Source organism: Artibeus jamaicensis, unplaced genomic scaffold (assembly GCF_021234435.1).
Source record: "Artibeus jamaicensis isolate MK-2021 breed Jamaican fruit bat unplaced genomic scaffold, CSHL_Jam_final contig_2259, whole genome shotgun sequence".
Lineage (NCBI taxonomy): Eukaryota > Metazoa > Chordata > Mammalia > Chiroptera > Phyllostomidae > Artibeus > Artibeus jamaicensis.
In genome coordinates, this window is record NW_026521468.1 from 1,465,664 (window position 1) to 1,489,345 (window position 23,682).

General features: G+C 48.1%; 2 protein-coding genes across 3 annotated transcripts; one reads left to right on the top strand and one right to left on the bottom strand.

Annotated features, from left to right (window-relative positions):
• Positions 1-551: 551 nt before the first annotated feature.
• RETREG3 (reticulophagy regulator family member 3) lies at positions 552-18,125 on the bottom strand. Of its 2 annotated transcripts, XM_037149041.2 has the most exons (9): positions 17,821-18,124; positions 9,636-9,742; positions 7,911-7,941; positions 6,858-6,984; positions 6,170-6,254; positions 5,017-5,154; positions 3,885-3,967; positions 3,124-3,256; positions 552-2,706 (listed from the first exon to the last, which is right to left on the bottom strand). In XM_037149041.2, exons 1-9 carry the CDS (start codon positions 18,057-18,059, stop codon positions 2,249-2,251), a joined length of 1,401 nt encoding a protein of 466 aa, XP_037004936.1. In that variant the 5' UTR covers positions 18,060-18,124; the 3' UTR covers positions 552-2,248. The 2 variants fall into 2 exon arrangements, with proteins under 2 accessions (XP_037004936.1, XP_037004942.1); XM_037149047.2 differs by lacking the exons at positions 6,170-6,254; positions 6,858-6,984; positions 7,911-7,941 and having other exon boundaries at positions 17,821-18,125.
• A 256-nt stretch (positions 18,126-18,381) lies between these two features.
• Positions 18,382-23,199, top strand: TUBG1 (tubulin gamma 1). The gene is made up of 11 exons (XM_037149013.2): positions 18,382-18,499; positions 18,788-18,900; positions 19,059-19,226; positions 20,235-20,303; positions 20,573-20,652; positions 21,104-21,230; positions 21,469-21,555; positions 21,641-21,790; positions 22,212-22,364; positions 22,456-22,617; positions 22,806-23,199. Exons 1-11 carry the CDS (start codon positions 18,451-18,453, stop codon positions 23,001-23,003), a joined length of 1,356 nt encoding a protein of 451 aa, XP_037004908.2. The 5' UTR covers positions 18,382-18,450; the 3' UTR covers positions 23,004-23,199.
• The last annotated feature ends 483 nt before the right edge of the window (positions 23,200-23,682 follow it).

Here is a 23,682-nt window from a genome sequence, read left to right on the forward strand (position 1 = left end):
TGTTAAGCCACAAAGCTTTAGAAGTTTCCGTTTGGTGGGGTCGGTCAATCTTTTGGAAACACCTGACAGGTGCTTTCCACTCCTGCCCACAGTGGTCAATGGGACAAAGCCTAAAATAAGTATTTCTAGTTTCTGAGGTCGGTTAAGGCCTCAGAGCAGCTGTCCCCGCAGCCCAAACAATGCAGAGGAAGGGTGGTGTTACTTTTTAAAGACCTGTTACCTAAAATTTCATTAGCCTTTGAAATATACTTGTCTTCACACGTTTCGGAGGCAATATCAAGAATTAGAAGTGATGACTGCAGGCTAGATGCTGGCCAAGAGTGCGAGACATGCCCAGGTCTGGGCTCTGCTAGGGAGGAGACTGGCCTCCAACCACGGTGGTTCTGACCATCACAAGGGAAAACAGGCGTGGGCAAGCAGGTCCCCTCCTCTTCTTAGGCTCTCACCTCAAGTTATCACACGTCAGACTAATGAGAGAAGACTTACTAAGGCGAGGACACCATTCAACATTAGTCTCTCAAAGATTGTTCTCATACAAGATTTATTCCCCAGCACCCCTCCCACCCCATCCCCACCCCAGTTCACAGTGGAGGACTAAGGAGATTCAGAGCAGGATCCCCCATGTACAAGAAACACCGTCCAAAGAGTTTGCTCTCCTTCCTTCCCTCCCTCTCACTAACTCCCAAGGCCTAAAGCTGCACACACTCATGCACACACAAAATCCCACTCCTTTCCCACACCTCCCATTTTTTCCCACATCACAGACCTGTAAGACATCTAGGCTCTGCTGAGAGATAAGGTGTCCACAATCTGAGAACCCTGACACAGGGAGATGCCATCACCCCAGCCTTCACACACGTGTCTATGGAATAGGCACGTTGCTCTTCTCCCTTCTCACTGTTAACTATTTTCACTTCCTGGCCTCTACCTCGTCCATCAACCAAGAGCAAACATGTTCGTACACTCCCACCTGTAGCACATGAAAATGGGCTCTGTCCAGCATCCCTCACCCAGGTGTGGGGTGTTGGGGGAGTGGTCCCTGAGGATCCGCAAAGGGTTAATGGCAGAGAGAGAGAGAGAGATAAGAGTTTGGCTTCAGCTCTGATCCTGGAGGCAGAGAGAGGATGTAAGCTGGCACACATAGAATTACCAATTTCGGTATTTGTCTCACATGATTTTTACTAGGGGCAGTCTAACAGATACCCCTTGGAGGGGTCTCTGCTCATTACAGACATATTCTTGCTCAATGGGCTCATCCTTAAAAGAGGCCCTACCAAGCTGGGAAGCAATGAAATATAAAAAGTACTAAAGGAGTTGAACAGGGAATAAGAAGAGCTGGTGCAAGAAGAGCTGGTGGCTCCTGGGATGAATGCCACTGAGCCATCTGTAAAGTGCTACTCTGGCATCCCCCATGGAACATTGCTTCTCCAGAGGAGGAGCAGGGGAAGGAGCAGGAACACGGGAACGGGTACGGTATTGCTTTGCTGGCTGCTCAGGCCTATGGTCAAACGGAGCCAGAGGGTTAGCAGCACCAAAGACAACCAGGCAGCTCCTGAAGATTCAGTGAGACCATGAGCTACAGAAGCAGTCACCCTCCCAGCCAGCTGACCTCGCAGCCCGATGACGTAGAAGAGGCCCACTCTCTCACCAGGTTCACATTTCTTAGATTTCACGAGCAATGATTTGGAGCACTGGAGATGAGGCCTCAAGAAATGAGGTTGAGCTGGAGCAGAGGGAACAGGCCTGCTCTGCAGAACCAAACGATAAACTGCTTAAAAAAAGACAAATCAAATCATGGCTTAGCAAAAGAGGAGGATGACAATGCAACTGTTCCAGCTGCTGCCTGACTTGAACCTCCAGGGAGGTGATGAAGGAGGAAGGAGAAGAAGGGCTCTTCTTTCACTGAGGGCCCCCAAGCACCCATACCTAGAAGCAAACAGCAGCACCCCCTCAAAGGGGAACCAATGCCCCTGACTATTTTGTCCCCCACGAGTACCATCCCGATGGAGAGAAGCCTCCCCAAGGAAGCACACTCTCACTTCACTGACTGAGCTTAGAAACGGGCACCCAGCTGGTAGCAGGGAAGGGAGCATCTGCATTCAGCAGCCCTCTGAGCGCCAGCCGGGCCACCAGGCACACACACATATTCAGGGGACAGGACCTGGGTTCTTCCCTTGCCCCTTCACCTTTAGTGGGATGAGGAGAATAAAAACCTAAACCACAGTGACCCCCAAAAGGAGTCTCTGCCTCAGTGGCTCCTGGAACTAGCAGGGTCCAGCTGATTCAGCTCTGACTGATCCAGAAGTTCAAAGTCATCCCCCTCAGCATCAGTGTCCAGGTCTGAGCTGGGGGCCCGGAGGAAGCCTCTGGTTGCTCTCCGTGGAGGTGGGCCAGAAGGGCCTGGCTGGGAGGCCCCTGACAGGGCCAGCTGGATCATGCCCTGGGAGACCAGGCCGGCAAGGTTGCTGGTAAGGCTGGATCCGGCAGGCAGGGCTTCAAGCAGGAGCTCCGGCAGTGCAGCTTCGCCCCGGCTGGCAGGGGGCAGCTGGGGCTCCCCAGGCCCTGGTGGGGAACGGTACATCAGGCTGGGCATTCCAATGCTGGTGTCATCCTCATCATCCAGGCCAGCAGGATCCACATTAATGGAAGGGAAGTCTGGAAGGTCTCTGGCAAAGGATTCCTCTGGGTCACTGTGACCATCTAAGTCTGAAAGAACAGGAGGGTGCCTGAGACATGGCAGCTGCCTGGCCCCGCCCCACAGTCAGTCCCCTGTAACCAGATTTCTCCTCCCTGGGTATCAAGGGGCCGGGGTGGGCGGGGACCAAAACCTGTGGCACCAGTCAGCTTTTCCCCTCCACAGTCTGCTGTGACCTCTACTGGCCAGAGAACTTCCCCTCTCTTCTCCCACTATGCCCCCCATGAACCTACAGCCTGAGGTGACCAAGGAACTGAGGCTCAAGGAGAGCAGCTGTGCCATCCTGGCTGTAGCCACACCCCTAAGGCTGCTCTGCCACCCGATGCACTACTCAGGAAGCAGGAGAGAGGGCAGTATCCCCTATGTCTAGGGAAGCTGAAAGGCAACAGTCAAAGCCATTATCAACTCAGACCCAAGGTCCACCTCACCTTCAGAGCCTTCTGTTAGAGGCGTCTGGCCCCGTGAAAGGTTGAATGTGCCATTGTCCGTACAGGAAACCTCAGCATCTGAGTGCTCAGAGTCTGTGATGGCCAGTTCCCTGGCAACAGTAGAATCATCCAGCTTTGGAAAGAAAAAAATCACCAAGCATGAAGAGATGATGCCACTGAGAACAGATGCAGTTCCCCAGTAACAGCTTTACTGATTAGCAGGCCCTAAAGGCCACCCTGAGCCACAAGTGTAACCAGGAGCACATGGGGACGTCTGTCAAAATCTCGACCGTTTTTAGGCTGCTCCCCCAAGGAAAACACCCTTATCCTCCGATCTCGAGTGAGTGAAGGAAAGCAGTCTCGGGAGTCGGTCAGCTACTTACTCTTACGCAAACTTATCCAGAGGATACTTTTCACAGGTGGCCTGGAGGACACACGCACTGCCCAACCAAAGGCGAGCAGGGCTCTTTAAAAGATGATCACACCAGTTCCAGAAGTTCTGCCATGATGGGAGGAGTTAAAGGGAGACATGGAAGAGGGTGTGCTGGTCACCAGGCTCAAACTGAGGTCCACGTACAAAGTCCCAACATTAACTCTAGGTTTTCTCCTCACGGAGTGCCAGTTACACTCACGCCTGGGCTCTCACGGGGCAGGGGAAGGGATATCTGAGCCACGAGTTCACGGCCTAACTGCGAGGTGCCGGATGTTCAAAGGGAACTAAAGAAAACTAGCCAGTGGTGCAGCTCCTGTAGCCAAGGTACCTGAGGACAGAAGGCAGCAAGCTCCTCCTCGCTGTCACTGTGGTCGTCCACGGCTCGTTCTGGGCGTAGAGCTCTGCGGCGCACTGTGTGGGGAGAGCAGAAGGCCGTGACGCCTCCTTCCCTCGAGGGGAAACCCCCGCCCACTTCGGACTTTGAAGACAGAAAATGAGAACAAGAGAAGCAACCCCTCTGAATGTGGGCCTAAGACTGCGGGTTGCAGAGCCTAGGAACAGAAGGTTCGCTGATAACACAGAAGAGAAAGAGCTCTCTCCCAAGAGCTCCCCCTTCCCTAGCCCTCCCCCCAACCCTTTTTGCTCTGGACAGATGATCAACTACCAGGCTTGTCAGCAGTTCTCAGGATCAGTGAGGGGCAGACTGGACTTCGAGGTGGAGAGTAGACGCTATCACTGAGGCCAAAGGGAGAGGCCCTACCTTAGTTAGGTCAGGCTTTTGAGGGCTGACACTTAATTCAACTGGCTGCCCCAGAGAGAGCAGGGCTTTGGTGGCCATGTGGGGCTCTTTGAAGGCCAGGACTTAAGGCAACACCCACCCTGATCAGACCACAGGAGAGGAAAGGCTCACACAGCCGTCATCATTATGCAGGAGGACTGCAGGCTAGTGCACTTCTGGCTTCCGAGACAGCAGTCACCTCCAGCAGCTCTCGAGTGAAGAGAGGCCCGGCGTGGGGGGTTAAAAGGCCTACTCTGCCAACTAATAACTGTGAGCTTCAATGTCCTCCACTGGAAAAGGAAGGTAATACCACCCACTTCTCAAGGTTGTTGTAAAGGTTAAATAAAATGATGTGTGGAGAGCAGCCAGCACAGCGCTCGGGCTACAGAAAACACTTCATAAAAAGCAGCAAACACTAGGGATGTCTTCACAGTCTTTTACTCAACACAGGAGAGCTTTTCTCAGATTTGTTTAAAGTGGGAGTATCTTGTCCAAATGAGAAATATTGGTAAGCCTGCATAGATTTCCCTGGAATAGATATCACTCTGATCTCCCACCCGCTACACCCCAACCACACCCCACTTGTCCCCCTTTTGAGGACCTACCCATATGTCAGACCTATGGGCTTTCCTTCTCTTCCCCAAACTGCCCAAGTGGAAGGAAGCTTCCTTATTAAACTTACGTTGTCTATCTCTCTGCTTGGACATCATGTAGCCGCGGACGCTGAAGTCCAGCCGCTGCAGAGCTGGCTTCAGCCGCACACAGGCCCGATCCCACAGTCGGTGGTACACAGCAAGGGGCCACATCATGACCGTGACAACTGAGAGGGGTGGGAAATAATGGCAAAATGGAGAAGGGGCTGCACAACCCAGTCCTACCTACTCCTCTGCCACTGTGTGTCAATGTAGCTCAAACACTCAGCGTGGGACAGTTATGCTGAATTCTGGTCATCTTCCCAAGTCTCCCTCCTACACGAGGGAGGCTTTGTTGGAGGAAGACGCTAATGCAGCCATCTACAGAGCCGATATACCGAGGGCAGAACAAGGCAGTGTAGTCACTCACACAGGTATGTCTTTGAGCCACAAACAAAGCCAAATGGTAACAGTGGCTCAGAAATTACACAACAAATCAGGTGAACTTCCGCTATATAAAGACCACAGCCACAGCTATTCAGTTCCTCCAGTCTCAAGCAAGTGGAGTTCATGCCAGCAGGAAGTAATTATAGAACTGTGCTCCAAGGGGGAAAAACACACTCTCAACAGAAGCGAGTAGAGGATTCCCCTAAGAATTATGTTTTGCACCCTGGCTGGTATAGCTCAGTGGATTGAGAGCAGGCCTGAGAACCAAAGGGTCACTGGTTCGATTCCCAGTCAAGGCACATGCCTGGGTTGCAGGCCAGTTCCCAGCAGGGGACACATAAGAGGCAACCATACACTTATTTCTCTCACTCTCTCCTTCCCTTCCCCTCTAAAAATAAATAAATAAAATCTTTAGGGAAAAGTTATGTTTTGCTGCTACACAATATACATGCACTCTACAACTCCCCTCCTCCAACAGGGACAGATGGCCCGTTTCCGTTGGTAACGCAGCATCTGTTAGCGGACCCTGTTCAATTTCTAAAGCTGAGTTGCTGAGATAAGGACTTCATACGCGGAAAGCCTGCTATACATGTAAGAAGATATTTCATAACACTAAACAGGCCATGAAAAAATTAAAAGGTACAATTTCCTGGGGAACCAAACGATGAAAGTCCACTCCCTAGACCCAGAGGTGGCTGTGGCTGGGAAAGCTATGAGTGGAGGAAGCGCACAGGGAGAAGTGTCTGCCATACTTACACATTAAATAGGAGAGCAGGAGCCCAGGGAGGTAGCGGCCCAAGACGGCCAAAAAGGTCAGTATCCCACAGCTCAGCAAGCAGAACTGGGGGAGTTAGGACACAGTGTTAAGTTTCTGCTACATGGCAGGGGACTGGGGTGAGGAAGGGAGGTAAGGTAGAGATGGGACTGGAACAATTCTTTATGACCTATGAGTAAAGTATGGACACATCAGAATGACGGATGTACCTGATCGCTTTGCGGTCAAGAATGATTCTCTCTGGGAACCTATTCAAACCCTTTTTACGTGGCTAGCCCTGTAGGGCTGCACCTTTCATGCTGCAAAACTGGTTTGAATAGGACTTAGCCAAATATTCTCTCTGAAAGTAAGTGCTGGTGATGGGTTTTTTAAGTCAAAGTAAAAAAATAAATAAAGCCCAACAACCTGCCACATGCTTAACACGACACAGAATGCACACAAGCAAGTTCTCTTTCCCTTCTGGGGGCAGACACAGGGTCTAATCTAAGAGGCAAGGCCCAAGGAGGAGTCCTCGAGCCCTTGCTTCAGTCTGAGTGGCTGGTCAGAAGTCCTCTCCTCCCACTTGCCTCTGTCTCTACGGAAGTCATGGTCTTTTCTTTCTTGAATAAGGATATGTAGGACAGGGTTATTTCAGTTTAAAAGTGAAAGGGAAAAAGGGAAGGGTCTTACCTTGCCTGGGTTTTGCCTTTTGAAAAGCAAAAGATTCCTTATGAAAATGGTCCCACTAACCCAGACTTCAGCTACATGGTGACAGAGCTCGGGCACGCTGAGTAACCGAGGGTGCACAAAGCCCCAGCTATGGAGAGAGAAGGGGGAGCCGTGAAAGGAGGGTGCCGAGGGTTCCCTCATCTTTCCGTGTAGGCAGCCACTGTTTCCGGGTTTAAATAAGGACAGGGGAGTGGCTGTCCTAGGTGCTCTGGAGGTGAAGCATGACTTTCTTCTTGGCTCACCAGGTTGAAACTTGAATTTAGGGACTACGAGGGCAAACTTGTTCTGACAGCTCAACCCTGTGAGCAGACAGCCCAACCCTCCTGTGTAAACCTGCCACCAGCTCCAAGGCCCTTTGTGCTTAGAAACGTCGTCCCTGCACCAACCACTGCAATTTGCTGTGATTGCAACCTGGGGGGTGAAAGTGACTTGCGGTCAGATACCACCACTACTGAGGAGGAGGCGACAGTGGATATGCCCCTCGGAGAGAAAACAAAGCAAAACCGAAAATCAACCACAGCAGAGAAAATTACTGGGATCGCACATATGGGATGGATGAACCAAGAAATGAAAGCAGGAGCTGTAAGACACAAGAGGAATCTTTGGCTTGCTGATGCCAGGAACCAGGGTGTTTTCTGACCAGGGAACTTAAAAGAACCAGAGGTCATAGAAAACACTAAATGACCTGGTATAAAAGCCAGGAGACAAATGAAATAAGCTGCCTCTTGGTTTTCACACTAGGTCTGGATAATGCAGCTAATTCCTTGGCATGTCAAGTTATGGGACACTGTAAGAAGTTCGGAAACTTCTCTTTAAAAAATATCAGAGGACACTAGCCATCTCAACATATCACTGCTGCCTGAACCTTAGAATTTGTTCAAAAGATTACTCGGAACAGACTAGGTTCTCAGCACACACTTTGTCCAGAACACAGGGTTAACAACAGGTAACCAGAGTATTACAACAAGAGAATCAATCAGAGCAACAAAAATGGATTTAATTAGTATTCCATACCTCTCATTGTCTAATGCGTCGGGTCTTGGCACTACAATATTAAAACAAACACCAGCATTAGTTGGTAGGGAAAACTAAACATGAAAATGTTAGACTGTCGGTCTGACTGCTCAAGTTTTAATAGGTTTGGGGGCAAAATAAGGAGACACTCTGTTATACTGCCAGAGTTAGGGAGCTGCAGACAAGGGAATGATGCCTGACGCTTGCTCTACTCTCCAGCACACAGGGGTTGGGGGGCAGGGGGGATCCAAATGGAGCAATAGGGCCTCTTCTAATTACTGAAGCTGGGAGCCAAGGTACACACAAAAAATAGTTCACCCCACCCAAGTGTATCCGGTTTGCTCAAATGCACCAATGTGCACCAGGTTACTGAGACGTAACTACTCCAACCCAAGAAATCTGCCTACTCTTTTAAGAAAGGGATGCGTTAACTATGGTGAGTAGTATAAAGTCTTTTGACATGATTCCCTGAAGCCTCTGCAAAATAGGACGGGAATGTATTTAAAACCTGCACATTCTGCTCTAAATATCCTTCCAACACTGCAAAATTAACATGCCCAAAACCCGTATCAATTTTCCCCTCCCTCTTTCCCCATCCAAACCAACCCCACTGCCTGACATTGCCTACGTCTGCTGACCGCAATGCCGTTCTCCTGCTGCCCTAGCTTTGAAATCCCCAGGTCAGCTTTTATCCCTTACTCTTCTAGCCCCCTATTTATCAGGTCCTCCTCCTTCACAGCTCTCCAAGCTCACCACCATTTGTTCCCACAGACGCCTCCCTGACTGCTTTCCACAAACTGCCAGTCTCCTATCTGGTCTAGCGCCTTCCCCTTTCTCCTTCCATGTAGTCCTGTAAAATGCTATCAAAACCTCAATTTTTAATATCATTTCAGCATGCAGCTCTAATTTTAAAAATCTGCAATGCCCTCCTACTACCTATTGGGTAAAGCCTAAACTTCTAAGTCTAACTTCAAAGGCTTATGAAATCTAAGCCCAACATACTTCCAGTTTATTTCCTAGCACTCCTCTTAAAGACCTCGTCACTCCTGTGCAACCATCAATTCTCTGGTCTCAGGAGATACTTTGCAGTTTCTGGCTCCTCAGACTAATCAAGCCACTGGTCCCTCTGGAAACACAGTTTTCTCTCTACCTGTCCAAATCTTTTGCTTCATTCAAGGCTTGAGGTGGGGCAAAAATACACGACAAACACACTGGTCACAAGGTGAACCATGCCACCTCTGGCACTGTTCTACAACTGTCATTTAACTTTCCTTATGTGTGTATAATCTTTGAGAAAGGAACCGTATCTTAGAATACTTCATATAAATCATAACGCTTAGCTTAATGCTTTGCAAATATACAATTTAAAAGAAACTCCTGAGAGGCAAAGTGATACTGCCTTAGTAAAGACATAGTATCCAATGAAGTGAATTATTTTTTAAAAACTTAAGGACTACTTATTCCTCAGGCCAATTACGGGGGCAAGCATGTCTCAGGAGGCCAGCAGAGACCTCCCGAGCTCGACAGTGGGAAGGGCAGAACCGAGTCCTAAGGAACTACGTGCAATGGAGCACTAGCCCTTCAAATGTCTCCTAAAGCCAATAATGTGAACGTCAAAAGACAGCCCCAGTTCCACATACTCCCTCGTAAACACCCAAAACTAAAGGTAAAAATGACAGGAAAGACCACTCCAGTTCAGAGTGTTCTAAACGCTACTGAACTCACCATTTATTTCAGGCCAGATTTTGTTCTTCCATTGATCTATACACACTATGATCATCGAGCTGAATGCAAGTAAAAATACAAGACGAAGGGATGTCAGTGCAAAGAACCTATAGAGAAGGAAAAACAGAAGAAAGGTCATTATTCGGGTCATTATTCAATTAAGACTGAATGACAATTTAGTTTCAGAAAAGACCGCATGTGCACGACAGGCTCTGTGGTAAATACACTTAAATCCTAGTTATATACCTTGAGAAAAATCACTTCAACTTTCTGAATTTCATCTGTTTTACCTATGGGAAAGACACACAATTTGCTTCTATAAAGGCAGAGAACTAAGCCAAATACCCTCTTCAAGACGCTTTCAACTTTTAAGTCTGTGATTCTGTTAATGTCAGGGAAAAATTCATCCTTGGTAACAAGTTGTTATGATGAAAGCAAACATCTTTCAACCAAACTAGACCTGACAGTAGGGCAACAAACCGGTAGAGATGCATTAAAGAACATTTAATTCAAATGGATATCCTTTGGGAACCAAGGCCCAAAAAGTAAAGTGCTGTCAAGGTCACACAGAAAGCACTGAAGCTATGTCTCAAAGCCATTTCTTCAGCCCTGGTTGGTGTGGCTCAGCTGGTTACAGCATTATCCCATAAACCAATAGGTTGCTGGTTTGATCCCCAGTTGGGGCGCATACAAAAGGCAACCAATCAATATTTTGCTCCCACATGATGTTTCTCTCTCCCTACCTCTCTCTCTAAAAGCAATGGGAAAAAAAAAAGGTTCTTGAGTGAGGATAAAAATAAAATGAAAGTCAGTTCTTCAGAAATAACACCAATCTGACTTAAACTTTCCAAAAACTTTAGAAGAGGGATACTTCTTGACTCATCTTATGAGGCCAGAGTGACTCTAATACCAAAGCCAGACAAAGACATTACAAGAAAACTACAGACAAACATCCCCTCTGGATAGAGATGCAAAACACTCAATAAAACACTAACAAGCTGAATTCAACAGCATGGTGTAAATAGGAGTATACACCATGATCAATCCCTAGGATTTATTCTGGGAATGCAAGGGTGGTTCAACATTCAAAAACATTACATTAATAAATGTAAGGTATCACACATTAACAAAATGAAGGAAAAGCTAGTTCTTATTTGAAGGAATCAATCACAACAGATTTATAAACAACCTGGGAACCTTGAACACTGTACAGCTGAAGATATTGAGCAATTATTATTAATTTTTTTAGGTGTGATGTTATAGAAGTTATTTTTAGAGTCCTTATCTTTCAGAAGTATATACTAAAATATTTGTGATGAAATGATATAATGTCTGGGATGGAATGAAACAAGAACCTAGAAATCCCATCACCAGGGACAACCCTATTCCAATTTTCCACCCCACCACCTAAAGGACACTATAATTATACATGAAGTTAAAGAAAGAGAGAGGCTTAGCAGAAATAAGCCTCCAGAGCTGGCCCAGGCCATCAATCTCTCCAAAGCCAGATCACCCCAACAAACAAGCAAATTTAACATGGCCGAGGATAATGGCTCTAGAGCTTCCCATTCCCCAGTGCTGCTGCTTCTATTACCCCAGTAGCGGGCCACAGCATGACCGCTGTTTTCTCCGGAGTACTTCAAATAGCTCTCTGGGGAGGTTGTCTAGACCATCTGCAATCTCCACTGCCCAGGTTGTAATTACTAACACTAATGTAAACTGCAGTAGGGAAGGATATTAAGCTCTCCTAAGAAAGGTGGTTTTCTAGAGATGACAGCGATAGAAATACTGTTCCTCTAAGACCTGGACTATTTCAGTAGCCTGTTATAGCCCCCTACCGATGCTTCAACTCAACCCCGCAAACATTTGAGTTCCTACTACATGCCAATGACTCATAAACTGTCCAGTTACGGAAGACAGTAAGATAGACACGGACCTTACTTTCAAGTGTATTTATGCATCTGTGCGTGTGTCTGCAATATAACCTGCCATGGTAATAATAACAAAGAAGACATCTAAGCTGGAACTGGAAGGACAAATGGTAAGAAAACACTGGCCAAAGGATGTAGGGAAGAAGACGACATTAAGACAGGAAGAACAGCCAGCTGGCGTGACATACGTGAGAGCAGTGCTTGGACAGGACAGAAATGTAAAGAACAGAGGAGGGAATGAGCTGGGGGAGAGACGGGAGTCAGACCATGAAACGCCTTTTGTGACCAAGGGTACTGGATTCTGAAGGCGAATCTAGTAAGAGTTTTACAAAGGGTGTATTTTCTGGGTCATGAAGGCTAACACCTTGAACAAGACTAATTCTGATCCATAAGTCAATTTTAGGACCAGATGTATCCTTTTATTGAACAAGCCAATGCAGGAACTTCAAAGGAAGAGTTTTTGCATGGTATAAAATAACATTTCTTGAAAAAAATAGTTTCCTTCATATAGATAAAAACCTAATTAAAGAAAGATCAGCCCTGGCTGGTATGGCTCAGGGTCTCTGCAAAGCAAAGGGTCTCTGGTTCGATTCCTGGTCAGGGCACATGCCTGGGTTGTAGGCCACGTGAGAGGGAACTCATCGATGTTTCTCTCACACATCAATGGTTCTCTCCGTCTCTTTCTCCCTCCTCCAAAAATAAATAAATCATTTATTTTAAAGGAAGAAAAAGGATCACCTCAAACTACTAGAGCCAATCCCTCCAAGGTAACTAGACAATATCAATATCAATACTTTGACAGACCCGAGGGTCTATCAAAGAACATAATATGTGTGTGCCCCTTTTCTACGAGCCCTCCATATGACATTTCTAAACAAAAAGGGATTATCATTCTCAATAAGTGTGTTGTGGATATGCTGAGGGTCACACTATCATTGGCATTTTACGCAGGTAACCTGAAAGCCTACCTGTAAAAAACTCTGCAACTATTTCCAAGGACAGACATAATAGTTGAAGATACAGTACTTTTGGAACTAGTATAGGTAAGGGATGGAAGAAAAATAAGGAAAGATCCCTCTGGATTAGTTTAATTCTGCAATGTCTATTCACACAGGCCAAAAAATTTACATGCAGCTGTAACAGTGTACAAGTTTGGTAAGACAACATGCAAAATCTTCCAGCAACTATAATCAGCATGAGAATTTCCCAACTTAACAAAAACAACGGCAAATGTAGTCAACTCTGGACAGTCACATGTAAATTATTCAAACTGGGCATTCATTGCCCACGGACCATTACTCCTTCTACCCACTGTGGGTTCACAATTCGTTTTTCCTTATATTTATTTTTCCTACTTCTAAAGGCAAGCATATTCATTGAAGAAAGTTTAGAAAATATAAGTAATCAAGAAAATAAACATGAAATTAATACACTGACTTGCAAAAAAATTTTTTTTGAACCTGAATCCGGTCAGGCCTCTAGATCCAACTACCAATTCACCGGCCATACAGAGGACTGGGAACAGGCTAGGCCGTGGGCGAGGGCGAGGGCGCAGTCACCGAAATCCAGTCTGTAGGACACTTCACGGGACAGACTGGTTCCTTTAACAACACAAGGTAAGGAGGGAAGAAGACGGAAAGGGAACCAACAAAGGAAAAGGGATGTAAAAACAGAGCAACCAGTCCCAACACGGAGACTTAGTTTGGATCTTAACCCGAACAAACAGCTTTAAAAAAAAAATCAGACATTTATGAGAAAATTGAAAATTTAAACACTGACCGAAATCACTATTTTTTTTACTTGTGACAGTGGTAGTAGTATTTAAAGTCTATTTTTCAGACACACACTGAAATACAGATGAAATAATGACATCTAGAATTTGCCTCAAGTTCAAGGAGACATGAAAGAACTGAGGTGAGACAACACACAGTCAATCGTGAGCTGAAAATGGGCAAAGCAGGGTCTACAGTGCTAGACATTATTCTGTCTACGTGCGTGTTTTAAAGTTTCCATTGAAAAGTTTTTAAAAATGACCACTGTCCACACATATACCCCAACCTATGAAGAGGTTATTCTCTTCCTTTAAAAAAATATACACATATAATAACTCTACAGAAGTATATGGCACATCTGGTTTAAAAACCTTCTTCTTCATTGAACAATATATACATATGCTTTCCTATATCATCAGAAAGACATCAAAAACTTTAAAAATGATTGCATCATATATATAAACATTTAGTCTTCTAAGCCTTTCCCTAACTGAACTAGGATATTTCCAACTTTTGATGTAATAAAGTAAAGCTGAACTATACATCACTGAGCATAAATCTGTCTTTAGTTATGATTGATTACTTTACATAGATTTACTAAGTCAAAAGGCATTAATTTTTTTTTTAAGATTTTATTTATTTCTTTAGAGGGGAAAGGAAGGAGAGAGGGAGAGAAACATCAATGTATGGTTGCATCCCCTGCTGGGAACTGGCCTGCAGGGAACCGGCCTGCAACCCAGACATGTGCCCTGACTGGGAATCGAACCATGATCGTGTGGTTCGCATGCCCACGCTCAACCCACTGAGCCACACCAGCCAGGGCCACATGTCTACTTTCGATCAAAGAAGACACGATTTCTGTGTTCCTCTGTAATTGCAAAGCAAGTCTGTCTCAGTGACACTTCAGAACAAAGCATTTCATCCTATGGGGACAGAAAGCCCACACTGTGCAGTACTTGTGGCTCCCTGGTTAGCGAGCCAGTTGCTGTAAATTAGAATGAAAAAATTACCCCAGCCTCTGTCATGTAGTGATAGTTCCACCTGCACAAAACCAGAAATGAAACCAATGAGCTGCTCTGACCTACCTCATGTTAGTGAGCAGAAAGCACCCAACTTTGTAATTGGGACAGGTAAAAACTGATGGCAAAAGGGCCAAAACAACAACATAAAAGCCAGGGCATCTTCTTGGCCGCCAAAAGCAACAAGAACCCTCTAAAGACTATCATCAGAAACATTTGCTCTACAGATTTCTTCTGAAATTTGATGTGTACATGTTTTTCACAGAACAAATGTCTTTACTTAAATGTGCCCTCCCTTCTATTTCCTGTTCCGCATCAGTGTTTTTTTTTTTGCTCAAGTGCTAACCTTTAAAATCAGCACTGCTATCCACCTTTAAGCACTTTCTGGGTCATTTTTTAATTTGGGGAGATTTTTATTTTCGGGGTGGGGATACATTTTGGTTTTTCCCATTGGTGAAAACGACAGAGTCCATAATATTCACTAGAATATGATATGGTTAACTCAGGTGACTGTAAAAGCAGATCCAAATCAGCCTGTGCATGGCTCTAAATCCTACGTGCGATGGAAAGACCACCTGGAATCACAGAATGCTGAAAACTGGGGAGGAGCTCAGGGTGGCCCTCCGGCCCTCCCTCCTTGAACCCCGTGAACCCCGCGCTCCGCACACACTTCCAGGGCTCCTTTGTCCTCCCCCATCTCCTGGGTCTGTGTCCAGCTGAAAAGCTACTCCAACAGGTTCTCTGCTGATCCTCTCGGGAAACACTCTTTCTGACTCATATTTGTATTCTTCCCCAAATCATTCTTTTATAGGTGGTGTTGAGGATAATGAAAACACAAGCAATTGGGGAAATAATAAAAGAAAAAAAGAAGGAAAAGAAAAACTAAAATAAAATACAAGCAGTTGGAAATGAAGGCCTGACATGAGTATTATTATCCTAGTGACGACAACGTGACAGTACCAGACGCCAAATGGGCTGGAAGAGCTCTGATGTAACCACCATAATTTCTGTGAAAAGTGAAAGAAAAAAATTTTTAAGTGAAAGGCTTGAAATACTATAGTGGCAAGGCATCTCCATCTATCTCTTTTTTATGTTGTCTTTTCATTAAGATGTTAAGCGGGCACACTCACAGGTAAAGAAAAACCCTCACAAAACACTGACGACAGTTAAAAGTCACCGTCCTGAACTCTGATTTTTTGCACTCCTACCCAATCTTCTAAACTTCGAAATGTATAAAACACTTCAGTTAGTGATATATCATTATTCTAAACAAATAAGGAAATGATTTCCCTCTGACCTGAGCCAATGATCCTCCTTCATCTCTCCAACACTTGAAATGTCCAAGAATTAAAGTCACTCTTCCACATTCCATAGTGAAATACTGACACCCATATTCAATACGATGCCACTGGAATGTGAAGTCTGACTTTCATTTTGAACCTCAAACTACCTTGCAGGAAGCACATTTACTAATACAATCAATTCTGTGACCGCCAATGCCACACTGTATTAACCGCTGGGGCCTTAATGCTATCAATCCTTCTGCACCCTTCACAGGCAATGGTGTATCCATTTGCTTTCGGTGTCAAGAGTCACACCCTCATTTTGCTATATCTCTCCCCCACCTATTTAGATTGCTGTTCTGGATACACAGCAGGCAAGCTACCAGCAAATGCCCGAGATAAAAACCAACCACAACACTGCTCTTTAAGAGACCAGCAGGCAAAGGGGATCTGAGATTCTAAGCACAGCATATTAATAAAATTAAGTAAGCACTGTTGGGCTAACACTGAAACATTATAGATGTGTCTCAGTCAGAGCGGCTCCCTATATGTAGACCTCCACCTGAATTCTACTCCAAAAATCGCTCTCGGGCAAGGGGCATATAGGAAGTCCCCTCCACAGAAATAACCACTTCCATGCTACTGACCCAGGTACATTGACAAACCCTTAGTTTATCAGGATTCATTGAAATCTTGATGAAGTTTTTATGTACCAGCCAGGCACATTTTGATACAAAATAGTTTATTGAGGACCGCCCTTTTTTCCCCTACAAGTACAATCCCAATGTGGGAAATGAGGTTTGGACTGGATGGTCTGGGCTTTGGCGTTGGGATGGGGACACAGAAGGAAACAAAGAAAAGGTCATTTTGGTAAACACTCCTGAATGGGGTTACAGAGAACAAGAGAGAAGTAGGTACCAGGGATTGAGGAAGAATTACTACCCACCCCCGCAAAATAGAGTGCTCTTTTTTTTAAGTTGTTTATCATCACGTTTGCTGAAGACTCTGAAAGCAAAAAATGGCAGAAACTACTGTGACAACTTAAACCTGAGTCTCCTTCAGACTGTGACAAAATCAACTGAATAGTTGCCCATTGTGTCTTCCTGTCCATGAACTCAAAATGTTTTGCCCCAGCTGACAAAATCTTCTTTCAGACAAAAGAGAATAAATGCTTTAGTTTTAAAACCAAGAATCTTAAGAGGAAAGCTATTTTGAGCAAAACCAAAAAAATTTTGGTTTCAGGCTTATTCTGTTTCAGGCTCATCCAGAATAGTCTTATTTCATTCATGTGTACAAGCCCCGCCCCTCTCCTCAGTTCCCCGAGGAATTTGATCAATAATAGTTCCCTACACAAGCGTGGCAGGTCGATTGAAGACCAAAGTCCACTCTAGATAAGGACAACTAAGAGAAGCAGCAGTTCCATTGCAACAGAGCACGACACGGATTCTTCAAGTATATTTTAGCCCCACTTTCCCAGCTCAGGAAAACTTACAGTCTTGGGCATCCTCAATTTCCTGGCCTCTAAGCCATGGCTACAGATGTCTAATTCCTTGGAACAAGAAGCAGTTGCAATCCTCAGTGGTTTTCAAAGGGGTGAAATCTCACTATCACTGTTTCACAACCGTTCTCTAAAAGCTTATAACTTTCTCTCAAGTTGCAGTTCTGGAGGCTCTGACGCTCAGACTTCTCAAACTTCCTGGAGTGGGCAAAAGGATAACTAGACATGCTCTAATTCATACCGCTCGAGCAGATTTCCTTATCACTCCTTTTCAAGACCTCACGCATCTACCCCAATTGTAACTACTAAAATCTCCGGGGAGTCTTCCAGGCACATTTGAGCAGACAAGAGAAAGAAGGTGATGGCCTTAAAGGACACAGCTTTCCCTCGCTAAAATAAGGCGCTCTGGCTCACCGAGGGCGGTTCAAGGTGTTACCAAAAGCTCCCGCCAGATGTGCCGGACGAGGCTGCGGGAGGAGGCAGAGCGGGGAAGACACCTGGGAGGCCCTGCGGAGAACTGCGGTGCGAAGCTTGCGGGCGGGAGTGGAGGGAGGTGAGGCAAAATAAGCAGGGACAGGAAAGAGCCAGTGCAGCACCTTAAACAGGGGAGGCGAGAAGTGGAGCCCTAGAGAAACCTGACGAATTCGCGCCTCGGTGGGTTTCCGAGGGTCCAATTTCTCACCAGAAAGCCGCGTTCAGCCCCAGGCACCACAGGGCGCTCCTGGCTGGCCGCTCCCACACAAGGGCTGCCTGCACTCGGCTCAGCAGAGGCTCGTAAGGTCCCAGCACCTTCACCAGGGCCCGCTGCGCCGCCTCAACCTGCTGGTCCCGCTCCAAGGAGCCTGACATAGCGCCGCGGCCCCTGAACCTCGGCCCCGAAGCTGGGCCCGGGGCCGCGGCCACCCCCTCTGCCTCCGCCATCACCCCCCGACAGCCACCACATCCGGGGCCGCGGCCCGACAATCACAATAACACCAACTGCGCAAACGCGCGATTCCGCCGGGGGAAGTTGCCTCCCTCGACACCGCGCCTGCGCAAGGGCTTGAGCTCACGTCCACCTAGGGGAGAGAATGCTGCATCAAAGCACCTCCCCTTCTCCCGGGCGCAGAGCCTCCAGAGGCACGCACGCGCAGTTTCCATGACAGACGCCAAACGAATAAGGAAGTGCCATCACCAGAACTCAATTGTCATTGGAGCGGAGAAAGTTTGTGGGCGGAGCGGGTTGTTTGGCGCCTGCGTGGTGTGGTGAGCGGGCTAGCGAGCTGCGGCTTTGCTAGCGGGGAGCGGCAACAACGTAGATTCCTGAGGAACGATGCCGAGGGAAATCATCACCCTACAGTTGGGCCAGTGCGGCAATCAGAGTGAGCGAACCTCCGGCCCCTCCATTAGCCAGGCACCTTAGCTTCAATGGGATCTCTGTGTGGGGTCGTAGACGCCCATCTGCCCCTTCCCAGGATCGTAAAGGTGGAACATGCCTGACCCAGTGTCCAGTTGCCCCAACCATGAGGGGCCTTTCCCTGCCCGGCCCCTGGTATTCAGCCCTTTTCTTGTCAAGCGAAACGCCTAGAGCTTTATTTCCTATCGCTCAGTCCCCTAGCTCTTAGTTGGAACCTGCCCAGACCCAGATATCTTCTTTCTTCCCTGACCAGTTGGGTTCGAGTTCTGGAAACAGCTGTGCGCCGAGCATGGTATCAGCCCCGAGGGCATCGTGGAGGAATTCGCCACCGAGGGCACTGACCGCAAGGACGTCTTTTTCTACCAGGTGCTCCCAGCGACTTGGTCAGGGGGCTTGAAGGGAAGGGCAACGGCCTGGTCAGTACCCCTCTGGGCTGAAAGAGAGACGACAGCCAGGAGCCTGGGAGGACGAAGGACTGGGCAGGCCTTTGCTGACTGGGTTTCTTCCTGGACCCCCGCTGACAGGCCGACGATGAGCACTACATCCCCAGGGCTGTGCTGCTGGACCTGGAGCCCCGGGTGATCCACTCCATCCTCAACTCGCCCTATGCCAAGCTCTACAACCCAGAGAACATCTACCTGTCAGAGCACGGAGGAGGAGCTGGCAACAACTGGGCCAGTGGATTCTCCCAGGTCATTTGCCATTCTCTGGCAGGAGCCTCCACACCCTTCCTGTGTGGGGACAGGCCCTATGACCCCTGAGAGATGAAATCAGATGGAGAAAGGAGTGGGAGAGAGAGACTCCAAGGAGAGTTCTTTTCTTTAAGTCAACTATGTAATATTATTGAGAGACTACACTAGCTAGTGCTCTGTACCAGGCCACATTAAGTGATTTATGTACATTAACTTATTTAAACCCCTGACCAGCCCGTAGACAGTTGCCCACCTTTCCAAAATTTAAAAAAAAAAAAAAATCTGAAAGCAAAAGACTGCAACTCATTTAGTAGCAAAACCAACTCTCAGTGAAGACAGGCTATTTTATAGTTTCTATCCAATTTATTGTCATTACTCATGCTTTCCTTGCAGAACTAGTAATATGTTTGATTAGCGCACCTCAGACCCCCACTGGCATTTTGATGAACGTACATTACATGGACCATATTACCTTTCTAGAATCTGAATATTTGAATCCCAAAACATAAGCACGAAAGGTTTTAGATAAGGGTATGGGGACCAGTATTGTTACCTTTATTATATGTTTAAGGAAACTGAGCTATAGAAAGACTAGGTAGCCTTCCCAGAGTCACTCCGCTAAATGGAATTAGAGGTAACGCATGAACCTAGGCAGTCTGGACATAGAATGCCTGCCCCCAGCCACTGTGCTATATGGCCTCTCAATGCAAATAGAAAGCAGGGCCACTGTGCTCCAAAAAAGGACTTTTAGGTGCTATGAAGGGTGGCATTCTTTTTTTTTTTTTTATTTTAGAGAGAGAAAGGAACATCGATTTGTTGTTCTGCTTACTTATGCATTCATTAGTTGATTCTTGCATGTGACCTGACTAGGAATCAAACCTGTAACCTGAACGTATCGGGTGATGCTCTAATCAACTGAGTGACTCGGCCAGGGCAAGGGTGACTGTTTTGATGTCAGAGTCCTTGTCTCATGGTCCCACCACTCTGACCTTCCCCGTGTCTGTACAGGGAGAGAAAATCCACGAAGACATTTTTGACATCATAGACCGGGAGGCAGATGGCAGTGACAGCCTAGAGGTGAGTGTCTCAGGAATGCGGGTGGCAATCAACATAAGGAAGGCTCAGTAATACCCTATAGAAACCACCTGTTAGGTACAAGACCCACCCTTGTACCCTTTCCACTGGACAGAAACCACCAGACTTTCTGGGAAATCAAACACAATCTCCCAATCCGGGAAGGGAAGGAGAGGGCTCAGGAAGACAGGAGTCTGAGAAATTGTGGGATGGGTCCAGTATGAAATCCTGCCACATGACACTTAGACACTGGCTGTTCCTTTCCTGTGTAGGGCTTTGTGCTGTGTCACTCCATTGCTGGGGGGACAGGCTCTGGCCTGGGCTCCTACCTCTTAGAACGACTGAACGACAGGTATGTCTGTGTTTTCAGGGGCTGGGAGGACTTGGTTTCCCAAGTAACCGGAAGTCCCTCCAGATACACCTTCCTATTCACTGGAGCAGGAAAGGGACCTTCTGGTTTCTCCTGGAGGGAGGAAAGTCACAATGTGATTATTGAGAACCTGATTCACTCCTGGGGCTTGGCCGGAGCCTAGAACCCGGGCCCTAGATGAAAAGATGAAGGTTCAGGGAGTTTGGACTGTTTGGAGTTGGAATCTTTGATCCTAAGATGGAATCCTACAATGATCCTAAGATGGAGTTGGAATCTTTGATCCCTGCCCTTGGAGAAAGTTGCAGACTGACAGAAGTCAAGTATCTCTTTATTGATCTCGTGGACCCACGCTACTCTCTGCATCCAGATTCAGCTGCTTGCAGACAGTCGTTGGGAGCTCCACGTCCTGACCCTCTTTTCCCAACCCCACCAGGTACCCCAAGAAGCTGGTGCAGACGTACTCAGTGTTTCCCAACCAGGACGAGATGAGCGACGTGGTGGTCCAGCCCTACAACTCCCTGCTCACGCTAAAGCGGCTGACCCAGAACGCAGACTGTGTGGTAAGCCCTGGAGTCTACCTTTGCCAACTCCCAAACCCCCTTTTTGTTTCATCACTTTCATGCATTTAGAAATTCCATTTTGAGGCCTCCTTCTGGTCCCTAGTACTGTGCAAGTCCCTTTTGGATGGGTCTTTCTGGCTGTGAGGCTCAAGGGAAATTAAACTTCAAAGCCCAGGCACAGGCAGAGCTCCTGTTCTTTCAAATCCTCAAAACCTGCCACTCTCTTCTGTCCCCCCAGGTGGTGCTGGACAACACAGCCCTGAACCGGATCGCCACGGACCGCCTGCATATCCAGAACCCGTCCTTCTCCCAGATCAACCAGCTGGTGGGCCCCCACTCCTGGGCTGCTGCCTGCGGAAGGGAACACCCCCTGACCAGGCCCACCCACAGCATGCTGTCCCTGTCCCCAGGTGTCCACCATCATGTCCGCCAGCACCACCACCCTGCGCTACCCGGGCTACATGAACAACGACCTCATCGGCCTCATCGCCTCCCTCATTCCCACACCACGGCTCCACTTCCTCATGACTGGTTACACCCCCCTCACCACAGACCAATCGGTAAGAGGGGCCTCAGTGTCCCAGGCCCAACTGCCCCTGGCCCAGGAGGCCCCACCTGGCCTTTCTCTTCTCCCTGCTGGCCCAGCAGGCTCTGTGCTCAGGGACCAGCACTGACTGGACCACTTCCTTGCTGACTGGCTGTCCTCTCCCCCTGCCTTTGGCTCCCTGCAGGGCCTGGGCTGTACTAGGGGACCCACTGATGCTCCCACACAGGGGCATGAGGTTGCTGAGCTGAGCCCAGCTCAGAGTCCCAACCCCACAGCAGAGGCTCAGTGTAGACCTGAATCTGAAGACACGGCCCAAAGAGACCGTACTGCCCCCAGTCTGGTGGGGGCCACCTGTGGCCTGTTCTCTCTGTCCATGCATGTGTGGGCTGTGCCCTGAGTGCTGGCCTGGTCCCCGTGGCCCACTCTCCCCTCAGGTGGCCAGTGTGAGGAAGACCACGGTCCTGGATGTCATGAGGCGGCTGCTGCAGCCCAAGAACGTGATGGTGTCCACCGGCCGGGATCGCCAGACCAACCACTGCTACATCGCCATCCTCAACATCATCCAGGGCGAGGTGGACCCCACTCAGGTAGGTGAGGCCCCTTCATTCCACCCCTGGGACCTGCAGGGGTAGAGGAGAGGCGACCACCACCACCCCTGTGCGCTGCCCCCACTTCCAGGTCCACAAGAGCCTGCAGAGGATCCGGGAACGGAAGTTGGCCAACTTCATCCCCTGGGGCCCGGCCAGCATCCAGGTGGCCCTGTCCAGGAAGTCTCCCTACCTGCCCTCTGCCCACCGGGTCAGCGGGCTCATGATGGCCAACCACACCAGCATCTCCTCGGTGAGTTCACGGTTTGCACCTCTCTCTCCATAATAATTTTCCTGGTTGTGCCTCACCTCTTTGCATCCCTGCTGTTCTGCTTCTGGCTTTTTTTTACTGTGAAGGCAGCCCAGCCCTGGTTCCCTGGCTCTCTGGGCCATATTTTTCCTCCAAGTTCTTTGTGACTCTTGCTTTCTGCCCACCTCAAGCTCTTTGAGAGGACCTGTCGCCAGTACGACAAGCTGCGGAAGCGGGAGGCCTTCCTGGAGCAATTCCGCAAGGAGGACATCTTCAAGGAGAACTTTGACGAGCTGGACACATCCAGGGAGATTGTGCAGCAGCTCATCGACGAGTACCACGCGGCCACGCGGCCAGACTACATCTCCTGGGGCACCCAGGAGCAGTGAGCACCCCAGGACAGAGACCCTCATCTGCCTTACTGGTTGGCCCAGGCCTCGCCTGGCTGACCACCCCCTCCGAGCACAGATCAGGGACCTCGTACATTTCTTTGTCATAAACACACATGCTCTGTTGGCCTGGGGGCACATTTATTTCTCCTTTTATGAGACTATTTATGTTTAATAAAGCACTGGATATAAATCACTGGTCTCTTTGAAGGCTTGGAGAACCCAAGAAGGGAAATGCCTGTTTTCTCTCCATTGCTGACAGGACCTTCCCCCACTTCCAGCATCTGCAGCTCTGAGCAAACAGCTGGCCCTCGCTTCTCCTTCTGCCTGGACTTAGAGAACATGGGTGGGGTGGAGCTACCTGAGAAAGTTTTTCTCCAGAGTAAACAGGCCCACAGATGCTACTTTGCTCCCTGACAGTGTCCCACTTCCTTCCCACCCCTCCCTGTAGCAGGTGACCACTGCACCGGTTTTACATTCCCACAGCAGAGTGTCCTGCTGCATGTCACAGCAGAGACCTGCGGCTGCCACCCACGCCACCAGGTACCCCCAGGCAATGCAGTCCGCCCCAGTCCGTCTTTGGTCTTGTAGCAAGTGGGGCAGCGCTGGAGAGCTACTGGTCAGGCAGCTGAAGCCTCGGACAGTTAGCTCAGGAGACCACCCCAAAGCCTAGACCGTA